This window comes from Lepus europaeus, chromosome 5, assembly GCF_033115175.1.
Source record: "Lepus europaeus isolate LE1 chromosome 5, mLepTim1.pri, whole genome shotgun sequence".
Lineage (NCBI taxonomy): Eukaryota > Metazoa > Chordata > Mammalia > Lagomorpha > Leporidae > Lepus > Lepus europaeus.
Window position 1 is genome coordinate 153,563,615 of NC_084831.1, and position 21,627 is coordinate 153,585,241.

The 21,627-nt window shown below is 50.9% G+C and overlaps 1 protein-coding gene across 5 annotated transcripts in view; it reads left to right on the plus strand.

The window, feature by feature from the left end:
* The window catches only part of SEC16B (SEC16 homolog B, endoplasmic reticulum export factor), a 63,219-nt gene that overhangs the window by 28,484 nt on the left and 13,108 nt on the right, over positions 1 to 21,627 (plus strand). For all 5 annotated transcript variants that reach the window (XM_062192972.1, XM_062192974.1, XM_062192976.1 and 2 more), the window contains 10 exons: positions 729 to 880; positions 1,238 to 1,299; positions 2,932 to 3,067; positions 3,485 to 3,715; positions 10,037 to 10,134; positions 12,234 to 12,315; positions 16,518 to 16,635; positions 17,782 to 17,893; positions 19,025 to 19,130; positions 20,776 to 20,916. In XM_062192972.1, coding sequence (XP_062048956.1) covers positions 729 to 880; positions 1,238 to 1,299; positions 2,932 to 3,067; positions 3,485 to 3,715; positions 10,037 to 10,134; positions 12,234 to 12,315; positions 16,518 to 16,635; positions 17,782 to 17,893; positions 19,025 to 19,130; positions 20,776 to 20,916 — 1,238 coding nt within the window. The remainder of the gene's footprint in view (positions 1 to 728; positions 881 to 1,237; positions 1,300 to 2,931; positions 3,068 to 3,484; positions 3,716 to 10,036; positions 10,135 to 12,233; positions 12,316 to 16,517; positions 16,636 to 17,781; positions 17,894 to 19,024; positions 19,131 to 20,775; positions 20,917 to 21,627) is intronic.

The window sequence follows — 21,627 nt, forward strand, 5'->3', positions numbered from 1 at the left end:
CTTGGCGGGTTCTTGGAAGCGAATGCTGCCTTTGGCCATGGTCAGGCTGGGAGCTTTTAAGCTGGGCTTTTAAGTAACAGGTGACGACCAGGAAGAATTGAGCAAAGCGAAAACAGGACCCAAAAGCTAACTGCTCGTCTAGAAGTAGGAGACTTGCTGTGAGTGGAGCAGCTCTGAGAACCAGAGACTCCTGGGCCTCTCCGTGTTGCTGAGAGGCTGGGCTGGGTGCGTCATCCTTGGGACCAAATTGCCAAGTCCTTACATTTTATTCTGACATGTTCTTGGAGGCTTAAAGCTGCCTGATGCATGGAGCATAGCCCACCCAGAGTCTTATCTGGATTCCAAGTGGCATTTTCTAAAGAAAAGCAGTAGGAGAGATTTTAAGATTTATTTATTTGAAAATCAGAGTTACAGAGACAGAGAGATCTACCATCTGCTTGTTCACTCCCCAAATGGCCGCAATGGCTGGAGCTGGGCCAGTCTGAAGCCAGGAGCCAGGAGCTTCTTCCGGGTGTCCTACATGAGTGGCAGGGGCCCAAGCAGTCGGGCCATTCTCTGTTGCTTTCCCAGGCCATAGCAGGGAGCTGTATTGGAAGTGGAGCGGCTGGGACTCAAACTGGTCCCCATATGGGATGCTGGTGTTGCAGGCAGTGGCTCTACTCGCCATGCCATAGCACCGGCCCCAAGGGGAGCATTGCTAATAATGTCCATCTGTGTCTGTTGGTCAGAGGACATCCCAGTGGCTGGTCCCAAGGCGCCCAAGAAGTTCTACGTCCCTCATGTGTCTGTGAGTTTTGGGCCAGGAGGTCAGCTGGTGTGTGTGAGTCCCAGCTCTCCCATGGATGGCCAAACCGCCCTTGTTGAAGTGCACAGCATGGAGGTAAACAAGATCCCGCATCTCTGGGGTGTCGGCACACTGCTCGCCCAGCTCCTCCCGATGCATGTCCCCTGCTTGCCTTGCCTGGATCTCGGCAGTCCGGGAATGAGTGCTCTGGTGGGGCGCTGGGCTGGAGGCTGCGGGAAGGGGTGGGCTCTTCTCAGGGAAGTGATGCTGGGGTTCTGTTTCTCCTGCGATGCGAGCGGCTCATCTTCGGCATTCAGATAATTCGTGTTTGTCCTGCCCTCGCCCGAGACACTGAGCCGTGTCCTGGGACCAAGGCCTTGGGACCTGACACTGGGCGTGACTGACGGGCCCTTGGGTGGAACAGTCCTGAAGGCCAGATCTTATGTTCTCCAGGTGATTCTTAACGATTCGGAGGAACAAGAGGAGATGAGAAGTTTCCCGGGACCTCTGATCAGGTCAGTTATGTAAGACCCGTGAGGTAAGGTACGTGAGCATAAGCATTTTTGAAATCTGGAAAGTCTTCCTGTCCTGGGTCAGCATTTTGGGAACTTGGTGCAGAGTCATTTCAACAAGGCGTTTTGATGGAGGAAGGACAGAAAGAAAAGTTAGCATAGCTGTCAGGAAACTTGAAATCCGTCCCGTGTTGCGGCGGCGGCGTGGTAGGAGCTGTGGTGTCCCGTGTGCTTTATAGAGATGGGTAGGAAAGTGGTGTGCAGCCTGGGAGATGACCGAGAGGTGGAGAGACTGACGACAGCGGATTTTTCTCTGGAGACAAGGATTCAGATGCTGTGCAAGGCTTCCCTCTGCAGGAGGGAATTGGAACTGTTCACCAGGCATTCGGTGGTTGCTGGCACCGGTCAGGGTGACTGTTGTGGAGAGTCCTGGCTGGGCGGCAGAGCTCCTGACCCCCAGGTCCCGGCGTCCTACTGACCAGTGGCACCAGGGTGGGCTGCTCAGTTGGGCCTCTCGCAGCCTTCGTTTTCGCTCTGAGAAGCAGTGGAGCACCTGCCCGATGGCAGGCGGTGCCTGTGAGGCTCATGTGAGGTCAGGTGCAGGAAGACTTTCAGGATGGTTGTCACTACACAAATGTGTTTTTACCCCAAAGCTCCTCGCCAAGAAAATCCCCTGTGGGTGTGGGACAGCTTCTTCAAGTGGAAATGAGCGCTGTCCCCGCACAGCTATGCAGCTGTGGGGCCGAGAGCCAAATTGGGTATTCAGACTTGGGTATTGATCCCAACCTGGCTTTAATTTATAGCAAGACCTCAAGAAAATGACTATGCTCATGTATTGAATGTGTAATATATGTCACACAGTTGCTAATTCCTTTATGTGTGGAATCAGATTCTTTTATTATTTTTTTAAAGATTTATTTATTTGAAAGGCAGTTACAGAGAGGCAGAGGTAGAGAGGTAGAGGTAGAGAGAGAGAGAGAAAGAGAGAGAGAAAGAGAGTGAGAGGGAGAGGTCTTCCATATGACGGTTAACTCCCCAGTGGCTGCTATAGCTGGAGCTGTGCCGATCCAAAGCCAGGAGCCAGGAGCCTCCTCCAGGTCTCCCACATGGGTGCAGGGGCCCAAGGACCTGGGCCATCTTCCACTGCTTTCCCAGGCCTTAGCAGAGAGCTGGATCAGAAGTGGAGCAGCCAGGACTTGAACCTGCACCCATATGGGATGCCGGCACTGTAGGCGGCGGCTTTATCCACCACGCCACAGCGCCAGCCCCCAGATTCTTTTATTGTCACTATTTTAGGGAACAAGCTAAGGCTCAGAGGAGGTCAGAGACATGCCTAAACTGAGCAGTGGGCGAGCAGGTTTAGATCCAGGGTTATCTGTCTCCAACGTCTGGGCCACTGGCTGCTCTCCTGTGCGGTCACTGCAGGTCTCTGGCCTCAGTTTCCTCATTTGTAAAATGGGTAGCCCTCCTTTCTGCTCTACAAGGAAGCGCTCTCCTGGAGATACAGACTTTGCATCGTCAGGCTTCTGCCTCAGCCCCAGCCCAAGCACACCTGCACGGCTCAAGGGGCGCCTGCGGTCCTGAACAGCGTGGTGTCCTCCGGCTCATGCACTGCCCCCTGAAATCTCTCCGCAGGGAGGACGTGCACAAAATAGACGTCATGACGTTCTGCCAGCAGAAGGCAGCTCAGAGCCGCAAGTCTGGGACGCCGGGCGGCAGAGACTTGGCTCTTCTGTGGCAACTGTTGGTTCTCCTTTGTCGCCAGAATGGGGTAAGTTCTTGTGCTGATGGGGCAGCAAGCTCAGGCCATGCTGAAATTTGGGTCTTCCTGCGCTAGATCAGATCTGGCATGATTCTGACAAGCAGGTGTGAGGAAGCAACGCATTTCCCAAGGGAAAAACCGCTCGGGTGGCAACATCAGGTTCAGCCTCCGACACTTCCACTGGTGCCCTTCTACCCTGGCCTGGGATCCTCGTACATTTCCCGAATTACCGCGTAGCCAGATGGTACACCTGTGACGCCACCAGTGTCTCCAGTGACCTGTGTGGCTCCTGACAGGCAGGAAAGAACCATGATAGTGAAGCCAAAGTCTGAAATAGAGCAACCCAAGGAACAGTGTTGACATGACTGGCCTGTAGCACCAGGATTCCCAGGGTTGGCCCCCAGGATGCACCTGTTTGCCTTACAGTCCATGGCGGGGTCTGACATCGCTGAGCTGCTGCTGCAAGACTGTAAGAAACTGGAGAAGTACAAGAGGCAGCCCCCTGTGGGCAACCTCATCAACCTGGCCGATGAGGACTGGCCGGTGCTGAGCTCCGGGCCGCAGAACCTGCTCACCGGGGAGACCCCTCCCAGTGTGGAGACACCTGCGCAGATTGTGGAAAAGTTCACTAAGCTGCTCTACTATGGAAGGAAGAAGGCAAGTACACCCCTCCTCCAGCCTCCATCTAGAAAGGGAAGCACCACTCCTCTCCCTCAGCCCCGCCCCTACTTACAGGAATAGCACACACTCATTTTGGAGCATGTGAGAGGTTCACGCAGAGGAAAATAAAAACACACCTACCATTGTTTTTAACCGCTGATACTACACTGTAGTCCCAGCGTTAAAAGATAACACCTGTTAACATTTTAAAAAAATATTATGTATTTATTTGAAAGTCAGAGTTACACACAGAGAGAAGGAGAGGCAGAGTGAGAGAGAGAGAGGAGGGAGGCAGAGACAGAGAGAGAGAGAGAGAGACAGAGGAGAGAGACACACAGAGAGAGGTCTTCCATCCATGGTTACTCCCCAATGGGCCACAATGGCCAGAGCTGTGCTGTTGTGAAGCCAGGAGCCAAGAACTTCCTTCGGATTTTCCCATGTGGATGTAGGGGCCCAAGGACTTGGGCCATCTTCTACTGCTTTCCCAGACCATGGCAGAGAGCTGGATCAGAAGAGGAGCAGCTGGGACTAGAACTGGCATCCATATGGGATGCTGGCACTGCAGGTGGTGGTTTTACTGGCACAGCGCCGGCCCCGTTAACATTTTAATACATTTACTTCTAGCATTTCTAATGTATACATGAGAAAACAAGTGGCATTCACTGTAGTTCCCCTTTACATCTATTTTTTTTGCTTTCTGTGGTTTCAGTCACTCAACCACTGTCTGAAAATATTAATACTTGTCTTGATTCTTTTGAGACCACATTCATATAGGTTTTATTACAGTATGTTGTCATAATTGTTCTATATTATTATTAGTTATTTTGCCAATCTTTCATGGCAGCTAATTTGTAAATTAAACTTTACTATAGATATGAATGCACAGGAGAAGATACTTGAGGTTTTGGTCCCATCCATGTTTGCAGGCACCCACTAGGGCCTTGGGATGTGTCCTCTGTGGAACGAGACTACAGGACAATCACAGTTGTTTACCACTCCCTTTTCACGTACGAGTATACCTGGATGGTGAAATACCCCAAGGCATTAAATATACTCCAACAGCATCACGTCAAATAACCATGTTTTATTTAATCATCTACTGTAGTTGAGTATAACTATTTATAATTTGTCACCCATTATAAATTATACTATTTGAACATCTTGTTATATAAGTCTCTGGCTGATCTAATTATTATTATTATTTTTTCAGAATAGATTCCAGGAAGTTTAATTACTGGGTTATAGAATGTGTGCTTTTTAAAAATATATTTATTTTATTTATTTGAAAGAGTTACAGAGAGAGAGAGAGTGAGCTTCCATCTACTGATTCACTCCCCAAATGGCAATAACAGCCAGGGATGGGCCAGGCTACAGTCAGGAGCCAGGAGCTTCATCCGGGTCTCCCATGTGGTTGCAGGTGTCCAAAGACTTCAGTCATTTTTCGCTGCTTTCCCAAGCTTATTAGCAGGGAGCTGGATTGGAAGTGGAGCAGCCAAGACACGAACCAGTGCCCGTATGGGATGGCAGCATTGCAGGAGGCAGCTTCACCTGCTATGCCACAATGCTGGTCCCAAGTCTTGTTTAATTTGGAAGTTGTGCTTATGCTTTTCAAAACTCATAAAGTAGATGAAATTTCCAGAGATCTTTCATTGCACATACAATTATTTTGTCCTTGTGCTTCTCAGGGCATACCTGATACTATTCCTGCAGCTTCCGTTTGGTATTTATCAGACTACCTTAGAGAACATCGTTGGGGTTGGTAAACTCTATCTATGAGGGGACAGATTGTAAATCTTTGGGCTTTGCTGGCCATTGGGTCTTTTTGCAACCCCTCAGCTCTGTGAAAGCAGTCAAAGACAGTATGTATGTGAATAGGTGTGGTGGTGATGCGCTAACACTTTATTTATGGTCATAGAAATTTGAGTCACGTATAATTTCCGTGTACAACTAAATAGTACTTTTCTTTGGATTTTCCCCCCACCATTTAAAAAAGGAAAACTTGAGTTCCAGATGGTTTTTGCTGCCCTTGCTCTTTTTTTTTTTTTTTTAAAGATTGTATTTATTTATTTGAGAGGTAGAGTTACAGAAAGAGGGAGAGACAGAGAGAGAGAGGTCTTCCATCCACTGGTTCACTTCCCAGATGGCTGCAATGGCCAGAGCTGGGCCGATCTAAAGGCAGGAGCTTCTTCCAGGTCTCCCACGTGCGTGCAGGGGCCCAAGCAGTTGGGCCATCTTTTACTGCTTTCCCAGGCCATAGCAGAGAGCTGGATCAGAAGTGGAGCAGCCGAGACTCAAACCGGTGCCTATATGGGATTCTGGCGCCGCAGGCGGAGGCTTAGCCCACTACGCCACAGCGCCGGCCCTGCCCTTGCTCTTTACTGTCACCTTTTGACCACAAAGCATCTGCATCACTGTCGCTATCAGCTGTTGCTCGTTGTTTCCTATGCTGCAGGATTTCCTGTGGATACACTACAGTTCAGTTAAAGTCCTGTAGCCTGACTTTTAGGTAATTCTCAACTGTTGGCTGTCAGGCAAAGCTGAATGAATCAGCATTGTCATTATGCTCAGGATGGCAGTGTATGTATTTCTAGATGTGGAAATGTTGGGTCAAAGGGTAAAAGGTTTACAATTTTGAGAGAGAATGAAAATTGCCTTTTAGAGGTTACAGTGATTCATTCTACGAGCAATCTACAAATGCGCCTGTCCCCCCACGTTCTCACCAACCAAACATGTTGTTCAGCTGTTTTCTTATGTGCCAATCTGAGAGAGAAAAGTATAATTTGGTGTAGTTATTTGCTGTTATGAATGAAGTTTTGTATATTTTATATCTGTAAAGTTTTTTGTTTTTTTCCCATGAATTTTACATATTTTTCTGCTGGGTCTTTTTTCCTCACTTGTTGATTTGTTGGAACACTTCATTTTTTAGGACTTGCCATCCAAAATCAGATTATTTTGGGTGGGGGATCATATTTAGAAAGGCTCCTCATACTTCAAAATCAGATATAAAAATGAAGTTAAAGTCCTTTTGTGACTTCATCTTTGTACTTAAATGTTTCTTCTCTTGAGATCTTTGTATATGGTATTTTTAAAATGAGTGACAGACATGATACTCAGTAAAAGTTAGTAGGATCAATTATAACATATATACATATATATAAACACTCACTATATAGGAAGAACTTGTGATTTCACCAATGATTCATTTATTTAGTCAATATTTATTAGTAGTTATTACTTATTCTTTTAAAGAAACCTATCTTTTAATTCCATCTTCCATAAGTTTTTTAAGAAATATATTTATTTGAAAGGCAAAGAGAGACAGAGGGATTTTCCATTCACTGGTTTGTTTCTCAAATGCTTGTATCATCTGAGGCTGGGCCAGGCCAAAGCCAGGAGCTGGGAACACAATGCAGGTCTCCCATGTGGGTAACAGGGACCTGAGTACTTGGGCAACCACCTGTTGCTTCCCAACGGGTGCATTAGCTGGAAGCTGGAATTGTAACTGGGGCTGGGACTTGAACCCAGGTACTTTAACATGGGATCCCAACCAATGTCTTAACTGCTGTACCAAACACTTGTTCAGCAGCTACCATTTCTAAGGCATTGAACCCAGTGGAGGATACAGAGCTAAATTTAGGATGAACTCTTCTTCTTAAAAATTTATTTGAAAGATAGAGGTACAGAGAGAGGTAGAGACAGAGAGAGAGAGAGAAAGAGAGATAGACAGAGAGGTCTTCCATATGCTGGTTCACTTCCCAAATGAATGGCTGGAGCTGGGCTGATCCAAAGCCAGGAGCTAGGAGCTTCTTCCGGGTCTCCCACATGGGTGCAGGGGCCCAAGTACTTGGGTCATCTTCTGCTGCTTTCCCAGGCTGTAGCAGAGAGCGGGATTGGAAGTGGAGCAGCTGGGTCTTGAATCGGTGCCCATATGGGATGCTAGCACTGTAGGACTTTAACCCGCTGCACCATAGGGCCAACGCCTGAACTCTTCCTCTATGAAAAATAAATATTGACCCTATCCACAATAATAACAAAGCTAAGATTTAAACAATACCTTCTATATGCCAAGCATTTGCTTACCATCTCTCATGTGTTATCTCATTCATCTCCATAGAAATCTTGTAAGTCAGGGTCTAGTCTTGATTTAATGTATTTGTAGGGCAGTTGGTTGGTCGTGGAGCTGGCACGTAGAGCTTGGCAGCCTCTTACCTGAGCCTCAGTTCTAAGCACCCCACAACTCACCCTTGACCAAAGGTAAACAGGGGTGGATGGAGTTCCATGAGTTCAGAGTGACTTGGGATGAGTTGGATACCAACATACCTTTAAAACCTTTATTCATATTTACAAGGGTCTTATTTCTGGCATTGTCTACTATTGATGCCCTCAATATAAGTTCTTGATATCTTCACTTATTCTAAAATTATGATTTTGGAAGGGCAGATTTCTGAGTAAGCTGGTGATTCCCAAACCACACATTAGTAAGTCCTTTTAAAAATAAAAAATCACAGCGTGAGCATTTGGCATAGTAGTTCAGATGCCACTTGGAACACATTCTGCCCATATCACAGCGACTGAGTTTGAGTCCCGGCTCCTCTCCTGATTCCAGCTTCCTGCTAGTGTGCGCCCTGGGAGGCAGCTGGTGATGGCTCAAGCAGTTGGATCCGGCCACCCATGTGGGAAAACTGGACTGAGTTCTTGGTTCTTGGCTTTGGCCCCAGGTCTTGTGGGCATTGGGAAGTGAATCAGCAGGTAGATTTCTCTTTCTGTCTCTAAAATAAAACATATAAGGGGCCGGTGCCGTGGCACAGTAGGTTAATCTTCCGCCTGCAGCGCCAGCATCCCATGTGGGCGCCGGTTCTAGTCTGGGCTGCCCCCTTCCAGTCCAGCTCTCTGCTATGGCCTGGGAAAGCAGTAGAAGATGGCCCAAGTCCTTGGGCCCCTGTACCCATGTGGGAGACCAGGAAGAAGCACCTGGTTCCTGGCTTCAGACCGGCGCAGCTCCAACCGTTGCAGCCATTTGGGGAGTGAACCAACGGAAGGAAGACATTTCTCTCTGTCTCTTCCTCTCACTGTCTGTCACTCTAACTCTCAAATAAAATAAATAATAAAATCTTTAAAAAAACATGCGAAAAACAACTCTAGACACTATTTTTTTTTCACTTGTAGTGGATGTGAGGCTGAGTTCCTTAACTGTGGCTATTATCTCTTTCTCTCTCTGTGTGTGTCTGTCTGTTTTCAATAGGATTATATGGGGGAGACATTGGGATGACCAAGGAACTTGTCACTTGGACGTAGAATGACCTCATTAGTAGTTTCCTCTCCAAAATCACAGTATTATTTTTTGGTACCAAGGAAGTCATTAATACCAGCTAAAAACCTCACATACAAACTATACCCTTAGGAAACTATTCAGAAAATTGAATGAAAAGGTAAATGTATGTGTTTTAAAATTTGCGGCACTGACCCATCTCACCTAGTGAGTGATGTCATTTACTTGGCATATGCAGGTGTTTGATAGCTAACAAGCGATTAGTTACAGCATTAGGTGGGCAGGTTAGCTGCTACATATATCGACAAAATGATCCGATTCCTATGTGAGTGCAGGGCAGGGGAGCCACTGCCTGGCCCTGGTTAGGGACTCAGGAGGTTGGACCCTCTCCCATCTCCAATCTAGAGTTCTAAGGCTTCTAGGGATCATCTGCATGCCTGCCATGTGGCTGGAGAACTGCATTTGGAGCCCTGGGTGTGTGTGGTTGTGTAGGCCTTACCTGGAGGTGGCCTATGGCATTTCCACTTCCATCCCATGACCTAGAACTTGGCCACATCCAGGTGTCAGGGAGGAGGGGGGAATGTATCCTACCTCTTTGCCCAAGGAGAACAATATGGATTTGGGTGAGCAGCTCTCGGTCTCTGCCACAGCTGCTTAAAACACACCCTGAGAGAGAGCCTTCTTGTCCCTTTGGCTACTCACACTTTGAGATCAATCCTTGAGGTGAGGTGCTTCTCTCACTTTGGGTACTTAGGTTCTTACAAGTGTTCTGCTGTCTTTTTTTAAAGAGATAAACCTAACTGGCAACCATGCTTGAGGGAAGCTAATGAAATAGCTTAATGGATTTTGATAAGGTGAGGGCTGGAGAAGGGGACAGCCTAGAGAAAAATACAGAGCAGGTTAGCACCTGCGTCCCTGCCACTTCTTCTTTGTGAACCTGTGGGAGGCTCCGGGCGGTGTCCCGACTGCTCTGGGTGGGCGGCGGTGCTGAGTGCAGACATCTGTGGCTGCTGTTGGAGGCTCTGCTGAATGTGACGCTTTGGTTTCAGGAGGCCCTGGAGTGGGCCATGAAGAACCACCTGTGGGGCCATGCTTTGTTCCTATCCAGCAAGATGGAGCCAAGGACCTACAATTGGGTCATGAGTGGGTGAGTCTGGGCTTACCATGGAGTGGGGGCACCTCCTTTACCAGGGTCTGAAGTGGGGCTGGGGGGGGCATAAGATGCGCCGAGGAGGCCCACACTGCAAGTGGCCTTCCAGTTTCTCTTCCAAGCTGCACAGAGTATCTCTCGCCTCCAAGACTTACATCTGAGGCACAGAGACATCCTTCCTACCTGCTACCCCCATGGTCACAGTGTCTGCTTTGTCAGCGTCTTCTCTCTTTGGGAGGGGCTGTTCCTGCTCCTTCTACTTTGTGAGGGAACAGGTGATCACTTAGATTGACCCAAGGGAGCCTCCTGCTGGAGGATTTGGATGCGAGTAGTTGTCAGCTGCTTAGCCTCACAGTGGGGTTCTGGGGGCTGAGAAGCGCGAAGGGACATGGGGTGCCAGGAAAATGGGGTTACCAGGACTGGGGATGAGACCCAACAGTGGTGGTGTTGAGATGAGGGGGTGCACTTAGTAAGAAATCACGTCAGCACCCCACAATCTGAGCGCCGTGGGTGGACCTCATAGCAGGTCCAGACTAGAACAAGATAGAGGAAAGATGGTCCACAGGTCTGTGTGTGGGAGAAAGGGTATGAAATAGGGGGAAAGAGAACCAGGATCGAGCGGAGGCGGTGGTATGGGCATGCTGGAGAAGTGATCTGAGCGAGTCCTCCAGGCTCTGGCTAGCATGTGTGGGAGGCAAGAACCATGTGGGGCAGGGCGACCCTCCTGGACGGGGCTGGCTTCGGTGGACCGTGAGGAGGATGTTCCCTCTGAATGCCCATCTCCCAGCATTGGCTAAAGCTGGGCTGTGGCTCTCTCAGCTTAGCTTCCACTCGAGTTGGCTGGGAATCCTTTCGGGCAGAGAGTCGATGAGATGGCCACCTCCACTTTGAATTCCTTCCGTGGACCTAGGAACTGGCCCCTTACTTGGGAGCCCATTCTTCCTGATTCTGGAATCCTCAGTCTTCCCAGGGATTAGAAACACTGCCCTGTACTTTTTTTTTTTTTTTTGGACAGGCAGAGTGGATAGTGTGAGAGAGAGACAGAGAGAAAGATCTTCCTTTTTGCCGTTGGTTCACCCTCCAATGGCCGCTGCGGCCGGCACATCTCGCTGATCCGAAGCCAGGAGCCAGGTGCTTCTCCTGGTCTCCCATGGGGTGCAGGGCCCAAGTACTTGGGCCATCCTCCACTGCCATCCCGGGCCATAGCAGAGAGCTGGCCTGGAAGAGAGGCAACCGGGATAGAATCCGGCACCCCAAATGGGACTAGAACCCGGTGTGCCGGCGCTGCAAGGCGGAGGATTAGCCTGTTAAGCCACGGCGCTGGCCAGAAACACTGCCCTGTACTTTGTCATGCCCAGAGCTGGATGGCAAGTGCCCTGAGCTTGTGTGGCAAGAGTGCTGTTCTGAGCGATGATCTTCCTTTGGGTTTTGGAAGCGAACATTCCAGCCATACACGGCAGCATACATCTCTGCAGGGGAGTTTTGCTTTGGGCCATTGATTTTTGATGGGGCCCAGTGAATTGTGAGAAATCTCCCTAACCGTGTATGCTTAAGTCTCAAATCAACTGCGGAGCATATTATGTCCTTGTTAAGCACATCCCGTGGATCATCACCAGCAGGATCACTTCTGGTTCCTGTCCCACGCCTCTTTGCTTATTGAAAATGGCCAGTTAGTGGTTGTGAGTAAAAAAAAGCACTCCAGACCCGAGCTTGTTATGAGCCACAGATATGACACCGAGAGCTGCAGGCTTTGGCGTGGAGGAGGTCAGTGGCAAGTAGGAGCACAGGGCGGCTGGGACGGAGGGGAGCTTCCAAGCCAACTTCCGCAGCTCCCCCAGGAGCTGAGATGGCCCTGCGTCATCTCGGCGATAGAAGAAGGCCGACAGAAATGGATACTCCAGAGCTGGGGTGTCAGTGTCAAAGTGTAGAAAATACCCGCCAACCACGAGATGGGTGTGGGACGTGTGCTGAAATGCCAATCTCCCCCAGGAGGGTGGAGCAGAGACTGAGCAGGAACGCCCAAGGCCTGGAACCTCATGGCGTGGGCCAGGAGGCTCTCCGGGCCTGGTCCCCACTCATCGCCCCTCTCTTTGCAGCTTCACCAGCACGCTGGCACTCAACGACCCCCTGCAAACCCTCTTCCAGCTCCTGTCCGGGAGGATTCCACAAGCAGCCACGGTGAGCATTGTCCCACTGTTCCCTCCGCCCACAGCCAGCAGAGGGACAGCTCAGGAAGGCAGCAGAGTTTCCAGGATGCGACACGAGTAACAGAAGTCCACCAATCCCCTCCTAGGTGCCCAGCCCTGTGCTAAGTGCTTCGATGAGAATCATTTTGCTTCACACATCGGGGTGGGCCACGGAACCTCAGGTGCAAAGGTGTGGAGTGAGCCATGCTCTCAGTTAGCGGGTAGTGGGGTGGGCACACACCCGGGTCTGTCTCAGTGCAAAGACCATGCCATTCCCCATGCTCTCGCAGCTGCCGGCTTTGCTGTCTGGCACGAGCTGGTGGGCTCCAGACTTACCCAGCAGGCTGCCCTTCTTCCCCCACCCCCCAACCAAGGACAGCTGTCCCCTGTGACACCCCAATCCTTCAGAGCTGGACGGGGATGATCGTACATGCTCCAGAGCTGACTGTGGCTGAGGGAAAGCCTGGGGCCGGCTTCACAGCTTTCCCACCTTGAGAGACTTGATCTCTGGGTTCCGAGGAATTCCTTTCTTGTCTCTGAAGTCTCGTAGCTTCTAGGACAGATGGTGTTGAGTGTCTGGGCCTGCTTTTTCTTGGGGCATCCCATGCCCTTTTAATATGTACATTTGCATTGCAGAGTTCCAGAGAAGTCTCCTGGATTACACCCTCAGTATTTTTTTTGTTCCATTATTTTGACTTTCTTTTCAGAAACTCGAGGCATACATATTTCATAGGTAAAAAATATGTGCACACTTGTATGTTTAGCTAATGAAACTTGCTGTTCTTTCTCTCCCTCCCTCCATTCCTAGTTTCCATCTTTCTTCTCTTTTTTCCTCTTTCTTCCTTCCTTTCTCTTTCAGATTTGCTTGTTTGCTAATTTGAAAGGCAGAGAGACAGACAGACACAGATATCTCCCAGCTGCCTGTTCACCCCCAAATGCCCCACAATACTCAGGACTGGATCAGGTGTCAGGCAGAAGCCGAGAGCCGAGAGCTGTTTCTCGGGCCTCTGAGATGGGATGTAAGCATCCCAGGTTGCATGTCAGCTGTCATCAGTCACCCACCCTTCTCTCCTCCCTTCATTTCTTCTCTTCCCTCCATCCTTTCTGTGCCTGACTGGGTTTTCACCAGTGTCTCTGGCTTCTGTGCCCTTCCATGTTTGTCTGATCCTGGGCTTCTTCCCTTACTTCTTTCCTGAGCTGTGCAGGCCAGGTTGTCTCCCCTGCTGTTCTCCCTGGATTTCCTGAGTTTTTAGGACCCAGCTTCATGCACTTGCTGCCTAGCAGTGATTGTTTTCACTATTGATCCTTCCACCCACCACTTCCCGTTTGGCTGTGGGTGCGTGGCTGTGTGCAACGTTCTCTCACCCGCCGTTTATTTATTTTCTGTGTTACTTTCCTCCTCCTGCCTTGTAGGAGTTTTGTATTTTTTTTTTCTTTTTGACAGGCAGAGTGGATAGTGAGAGAGAGAGACAGGGAGAAAGGTCTTCCTTTTTGCCATTGGTTCACTCTCCAATGGCCGCTGTGGCCGGCGCATCGCGCTGATCCAAAGCCAGGAGCCAGGTGCTTCTCCTGGTCTCCCATGCGGGTGCAGGGCCCAAGCACCTGGGCCATCCTCCACTGCACTCCCGGGCCATAGCAGAGAGCTGGCCTGGAAGAGGGGCAACCGGGACAGAATCCGGTGCCCCGACCGGGATTAGAACCCGGTGTGCCGGCGCTGCAAGGCGGAGGATTAGCCTGTTAAGCCACGGCGCCGGCCGGAGTTTTGTATTTTATTCTGGGCTTGTTCCTTAGAATTATGCACCTGTACAGGAGTTGAATCTTTCTGGGACTGGTGTTGCTGGGAGGTCTGAGCTGGGCGGAAGCAGCTTGTCTGGCATTTCCCACAGGCCTGGGGTTTCCAGGGTAGGCCTGGTAGGGTCTGCTTCCGCCTAGCCCACAGAGAGACCTTTGACCTCTCCCACCCGTGTCCGTGCTCTGCTTCCTCCTGGGTATTCTTTGGTATTTCTTGTATCTTGAGAGTATTTATTTATTTATTTATTTTTGCCGACAACTGACTTGAATGAAAATGGACTTCATCCACACTTCTGCTTTTCTGTCATTATTGCTTGTGATAATGCTGAGAAAAGGAGAGAGAAATGATGGCGTTCACACCCCATCACTAAACCCCTCAGTGGTTGTGGGTCACCGTGTGCTACCCAGCTCAGCACAGCAGCACCACGGCCCCAGGCACTGCACGCAGCCACCTAGGGAATCAGCCTGGGCCCCTGGCTCACCCTGCAGTCGGAAACTTAGCTTTCTGGGGAGAAAGCTGAGAAGCCATTGGCGCTGTGGCAATGCAGTACTTGATCTGAGAGCTGGCAGTTTCCTGGCCTCCCCACACCTCGTCAAAGGCCAGATTTCAGTCACCTGTGATGAGCAGTGCATGGGCCCTGGACACCCAGGCGTGTGTTTCATCACAGGTGTAACCTAGAGTTTCTCCTAACCGCTGTCTGAATTTGGTTTTGCGGCTTCCTCTCACAGAGCCTGCCTCTTTGCAGGGGTTTTGGTGCCTAACCAGTAGAGTTATTATGAACAATTAAAGGAGAAAGAATATCTGAGCATATCAACCACGGAGCCTGGCCCGTTGAAGTTAGTTAATAAAGGACTACTCTTTCTCTGGCCTCCTAGATCTGCTTTATGCCATTTTTTCCCCTCAAATCACCTAAGGAAGAGACAGAATAATGGCTTCCAAGGGTGCCTCCTTCCGAGGGATTTTCTTCTCTTTGGCTTGTTCCTTTCAATCCAGCAAGAAGAGGCCTGGCTTACATGTTCAAGTGAGGGTGATACTCAGACGAAGCCCATGTGGTGCTGGTAGGAGGAATGCCTGGCAGAAGGTGAGGCTCATGGTCTGAGCCAGGTGATGAATGAGAACTGTTGTAATCATCTGATGTCCCCCCCCCCCCCCCACTGCATTGCCCCAGTCTGGGTGGAGCAGGTGTGATGTGTAGCTGGATAGAGCGTGTTTTATTCTCTGGGGTCGTTGCAAGTGCCAGGTGACTGTGAGAAGCTTTGATCTCAGGGCTTAGTTATTATGACCCTCCCACGCGACAGCTTGGAGTTAGACCAGCCTGCAAGCCACCCCTTTTTTTCCCTCTGTTGAGCTTCCCGCTGTATGTGTGTGTTTGTGTTCACATGTGTGAGGCACTTCAACAGATATGGGAAAAATAGAATGAAAAGATGTTTATTTTGATAAAAAGTGCTGAACTCCACGCATAGCTTCTTTTCCCAGTGTTTATCATGAACTTTGTAACAAGCCCTTTATTCACACCTACATGTAATTCATAAAGTGAGAGCCAAGTGTGGCACACTATTCTGTGTTCCACATAGCTGTTTTCTCCCTAAATTGCAGCCCTGTACATGATCTCCATTCTAGAGACGAGGAAACAAAGGTTTAAAGCCAGTTGAAATTTTGCACAGGTCACACAGCTAAGAGGCAGGGAGTGGTGAGGGGAACGCTGGGCCTGTGTTGTTTTAGGACATCATGTTGTTTACTGATATCCGACCCCCACCCAGCCCCCCTCCTGCACCAGGACCAGACTCTACAGGGAAAGCGCCCGTGGACAGGGCTCTCTTCCCACTTCCCCTTCGTTTGCTCTCTGCTGCCCCTGGTGGAGGCTGCTGCCTCTGCTTGGCCACTGCGGGGATGGGCACTGCCCTTGGCTGGGAGGGAAATGAATGGGGACTGACTGTAGGCTGGGCCACTTGGCTTGATTTTCTCATTCTAGAGGGCTGATAGGAATTAGAATACATGAGGTGGCTGTGAAGATGACATAAGATGATCTGTGTGAAACTCTTAGTTGATGGGCTAATATGATTTCTACTTATGAAGCGAGGGTGTTTTTTTTTTTTTTTTTCTCCCCCTTTGACTTGACTCTAGCTATTTGGGATGGGGCACTGGAAAGAAATTTGATAATTAGTAAAACTCTTATTATGTGTCTATTTGTATTTATCTATCTTTCCATTGCTTGTAGGAATTTTAATTTTTTTTTTTTTTTTGTAAATAAGAGAACTTGAAATCAATGAATGGAAGCATTGCAGGTGGTGTGATGGACTTGCATGAACTCCTCCTAACCAGAAAACAGCAGTCCTCTTACCAACACTCGTGTCACCATAAGTTCTTCTGTAAGGTGTCATTATTTTTCTGCTGTTTTTCAGTGCTGTGGGGACACACAGTGGGGAGACTGGAGGCCTCACTTGGCTGTCATTCTGTCGAATCAGGCTGGGGACCCGGAGCTGCGTCGACGTGTGATTGTCTCCATGGGGGACACCCTGGGTGAGCAGGAACCCGCACCACCCCCCTCCCCACCCCATAAGATCTTTAGGCCAGCCTTTAACTTCGGGTCCTTAGTTTCTTAGATTCAGTGTAGGGCCAGAGTCTGGACCCCAGGGCATCTGTGTTTTGAGGGAAGAAACTCCAGGGAAAGGAATGTCCTTCCTGCAGTTCGCTGGCATCTCTGCTGAGAGCCAGCTCAGGCCAGGGCCCCGAGACTTGGTGCTCAGCTGCTGAACTTCTTCCTTGGGAGAGATTCCCTTGCAGATGGACTGGACGCCTGGGGACCTGGCCTCTAGCACCATCCGTCCCTCAGTGACCGCACCATCCGTCCCTCAGTGACCTTGCTCAATCAGGGAGCAAGTTCTGTTTTTGCCTTAACTACCCTTCAGAATCCTGTTGCCTTTGTTTCTTTCATCTCTCTATGACTGTGGCCTTATAAACACACACCGGGTATTGAATGTTCCAGGTCAGTGGCTCTCAAATTTGGTCAAGAGGCAGAACATGCAGAGTTCATAGTGTTCTTTGAGGGACTTTGTAAAACCTTGCTGTGTTCAACTTAAAACAGCCATGCATCAGACTGTGCCATGTCAGGTGGCAGGTTCTTGGGCATCTTGGAACTCCGGACCAAAGGGATGAACATCTGCTGAGCCCTTCTTGGGTGCTAGGCACTGTGCTAGTGGTGTATCTATTTTAGTTAATTCAGTTTTCAGCCAATGGAAAATGTATGGGAATACCTTTTAACATCGGGAGCAATTTGGTTATTGATTTGATTTTTATGAGCCTGGGGAAAGTCTTCTATTGTTTGCTGTTAGCACCCTGGGAATCCTCAGCTAAGGACCCTCGTTCCTGAGGGTCCGCTTCTCTGCGGAGGTATGGGCCTCTCTTCTCACCTCTCACCCTCAGGAAGAACTCCAAGGCTTGGAAAGGTTCCTAGTTACTTGTCTGTTATACAGGATATGAAATAGCCTCCTTTTCTGGCAGAAGAGAATTGAGATCAAATGTTTGAGGCCCAAAATCCAAGTGGGAGAGAGGGTGAGCTCTGGGGCCCATGACTCAAGCGTGTGAGAAGTTCATGTGTTCATTCATGCACTCCCATGTGGCTTCTCCCCTGACCCGTGGCTCTGCCCTGTCTCTGTCTTCCTGTAGCCGGCAAGGGGCTGGTGGAGGCAGCCCACTTCTGCTACCTCATGGCTCAGGTGCCCTTCGGACACTACACTGTGAACACAGACCGTCTGGCCTTGCTGGGCAGTAGCCACAGGTGTGTGACCTTCTAGGGGACGGAGAATGGCCAGGGATGCTTCCCGGGGGGAACTGTGTCCACCTCTGCTGGGTTTCACAGCTCCTATTTGCCATCTTCCTGTGTGCTTTCGGCTCTCGCTGGTGCCCTCCTCTGGTTAAATGCAGAATCTGCAGGCTTGGACCAGCAGATGCTCCGCGGGTGCCACCTCACACCGCCAGGTTCTGTTCTAAGACGCTGCGAGCTGTGGCCGTCAGGCTGCATTGAGCCGCTCTGGCCACTGGGTGGCACTCTGGCTCTGCAACCAGGGATCAATTAAAAACCAATCAAACAAAAATAAGGTTTTAGTTGTGAGGCTTCCGCTCTGTGTCAGGCCGCCCTGGGTTCTTTCTGAGAGTCCACTCTGAGCAAAACTAGGAAGCAGCAGAAGCGCGTGTTGAGGCCTTCTATTGGGGGGTGCCCAGCGCCCTACTTGTTGCACGTTACTCTCTGCGGGCCATACGCACCTCTCATCACACAGGAAAACCCGATGGGCCCCAGGGAGAATGAATGGTTGACAGGCAGTTGGCTCCCTGGGGCCCTCCTGAGCGCTCCACCCCTTTTCCCCCATATTTGAGATTTCCTAAGCTTGCAGGTGGTGCCAGGCCTGTCTTTGCTCAGTTTCCCTTGTTACACATTGCCCCTAGGAAGAAGGCATTTTTAAGAAGGGAAACTGAGGCACAGCAAGGTGAAAAGTCGTGTGGAAGACAGGGCAGCTGGAGTGTCCCAGCCCTCTGGTGACCGCGGCGCCAAGCTGCCCAGCCCGGCCGCCGGGGGCCTCATGTCCCACACGAGGAACGCCTGGGTCCCATGGGGACCCTCAGCGTGTGGGTGACTACGAGGGCTCTTCAAAAAGTTCACAGGAGGAGCCTTTTATGGAAAAAAAAAAATTCATGGATTTCAAAAAAAAAATTTTTGTTTTGCACCCAAATATTTCGCTTCTATTTTCCAAGTTTTTGACGCCTCCAGGAACAACACGGTGCCTGGATCTGCGACCCCCGGCAGGCAGGCTGGTGAGGGCAGGGGGCGCCCCCTCCCAGGCCCCCCGCGTGAGCCCAGTCAGAGCCGGCGGGGAAGGCCGCCTCACGCGCCCTGTTGCTCTTCCGGTTCCAGTCAGGAGTTTTCGAGGTTCGCCTCCGCGGAGGCTGTCCAGAGGACGGAGGTCTTGGAGTACTGCCAGACGCTGGGCGGCCGCCCGGGCCTCATCGCTTCCTTCCAGGTAGGCGACGCCGCCGCGCGCCGTTGCCATCTGACGCCTCGGCCGACTTCCCCTCAGCAGTGCGAGCGCGGGAAGGGGCCGCATCTCGTCCCGCGTCCCCTGAGGCCTTGTCTTTCCGGCCGTGACAGCCGGACCTCGCGGGGGCCTCTCTGCCGGAGGCCCCGGCCCCTGCGGCCGCCCCGGCCCCTCCGGCCGGCCCCGGCCCTGCGCTGCCCCAGCGCCCCAGCCCCTTGTGCGCCTGCGCAGCCGCCCCGCCCCGCCCCGCCCCGCCCCCGCTGCCGCCGCCGCCGCCGAGGCTGGGGTCTCTCTGGCGACCCCGGCGACTTCTGCCCCTGCAGCTTGCTCCCTGCTCCGGGCCAGGTCCCTCGCAGCGCTTCAGCTGCACGTTCTCCTGGCCTCTCTCAGCCTCCCGAGCTGTGGCCCACGCCACCCACGCTTCTCACCTTTGTCACGAGTGTGACAGTGGGCTCGGCTGAGGCGGGGTGGCCCCCGGGTCTGCTGCAGGCGCCCCCGCGGGAGCCAGCGAGCTCCTGCCTGGAGCAGGGCAGTGGTGGCTGGCACGAAGCCTGCTGTCCACGCTGGACACTGCCTCCCACGGCTGGCTCCGTGGCCCCATTTGACACGGAGCTCTGCTGCCCTGTATTTGCTTTCCATGTGCAGGTAACTCATCTTCCTGTGCACATTACCTTCTGATTCTCTTTAAAAAAGAGATTGGTTTATTTATTTGGAAATCAGAGTTAGAGAGAGAGAGAGAGAGATTTTCCGTCGGCTGGTCACTCCCTAGGTGGCTGCAATGGCCAGGACTGAGCAGTTGGAAGCCAGGAGCGGGGAGCTTCCTCCAGGTCTCCCACGCAGGTGCAGGGGCCCAAGGACTTGGACCATCTTCCACTGCTTTCCCAGGCCACAGCAGAGAGCTGGATCGGAAGTGGAGCAGCCAGGACTCGAACCAGTGCACATATGGGATGCCGGCGCTTCAGGCCACGGCTTTACCAGCTACTACACAGCGCCGGCCCCTACCATGTTTTCTAAATACTTTTTCTGGATGATTTCATGTAATCGTTACAGCAGAAGAGGCAGTAGGCGGTGTTACTATAAAAATCCGTGTTGCCGTGGGTACACTGAGGTCAGTTGTCCATTTGTGCCACACTAGGATGGTGCTCAGGTTTGAACCAGAGTCTGTCTGCCACCGGAGCCCTCACGCCTGGCCTCGCCTGGTCCCTCAGGCTTCGGCAGGAGCTTACTTGTATTCATCTGTACTCTCCACAGGGCTTGCACCAGGGCCTGTTTTTGCTTGTTTGATATGTGCCCTGTCGCCTGGTCTCTGCCCCAAACAGAACAGCAGGCTCTCTCGTACCGCAGCCTGATGGATAGGGAGTAAGCACTTAGTACATTTCCACGGTGACCAAAGCCCAGAGCTGATGGGTCGTCTGTGCTGCTCTCTATAACTCAGGAAGCGCGGGCTGGGTTTGGAGTTGTGCCTGTGCACAGATAAAATGCCCCAGATGGCACAAAGCCGTGGATATGTGGATGCCAGTGCTGGAGGAAGCTGGTGGTCATCTGACTTGCAAGAAGTCTTATCTGCATCCCCGCCTCTCCCTCCAGCCCTGTCTGGTGGACTCACCCCTGGCCCGGTTCCTCTCCGCAGGTGTATAAGCTCCTTTATGCTTCCCGCCTGGCGGACTACGGCCTGGCGTCCCAGGCCTTCCATTACTGCGAAGCCATTGGCACGGCCGTCCTGAGCCAGGCAGAGAGCAGCCACCCTGTGCTATTAGTGGAACTCATCAAGGTGAGCGTCTCAAAGGGTTTTCTGCAGGTGGTTTATCTTCAGTGTTCAGAGCAGACCATTGGAGAGCAGCTGAGGCTCCGTGTTTCATCTTTTTGAACACGCTGTAAAATTGGAGCCCACGGCTGTCTTTGGCCACGGCTGCGTGCCCAGATGTGATAAGCAGAGTCCGAAACGCACAAGGGAGGAGGCTGGGGGTGGGGGCGGTGGGACTGGGGGCCTGGGAACACCATGCATGTACTTCTTGAGAAATTCAGTCTTGCACCTGCCTCTCTGGTACAGTAAAACGGCATGCAGCGGTAAACCGTTCTGTTTGTAAAAGCTGGGCTTGGAAAATGTAGTTAGTGATTAAAACAGGAAATGATCCTTATTAAAATACTTTTAAGTGCATGGAATATTTTATCACATGTGGGATACATTTAAAAAAGAAAACAAAAACATATCAACTTTTAGTTTCTGGGGAAGAAAACAATAATCAGGCAAATACTTGTTTCAGTTAATTGAAGAAAAAGTCCATTAGAGAGCAAAAAGGCAGCCTGCCCTTACATTTTCATTTTGGTGTGGATGAGGCCCAAGTGCTGGATTCTGTAGGCAATAACATTAGTGGTGTTCAGGCCCCACGCACTGAGATTTCTGCCCACAGGTTAATGTTTGCAAGGAACCCAGGGAGCCAGCATGGTTGACTGGGGAAGTTCTGGGACTTAATAATGGAAT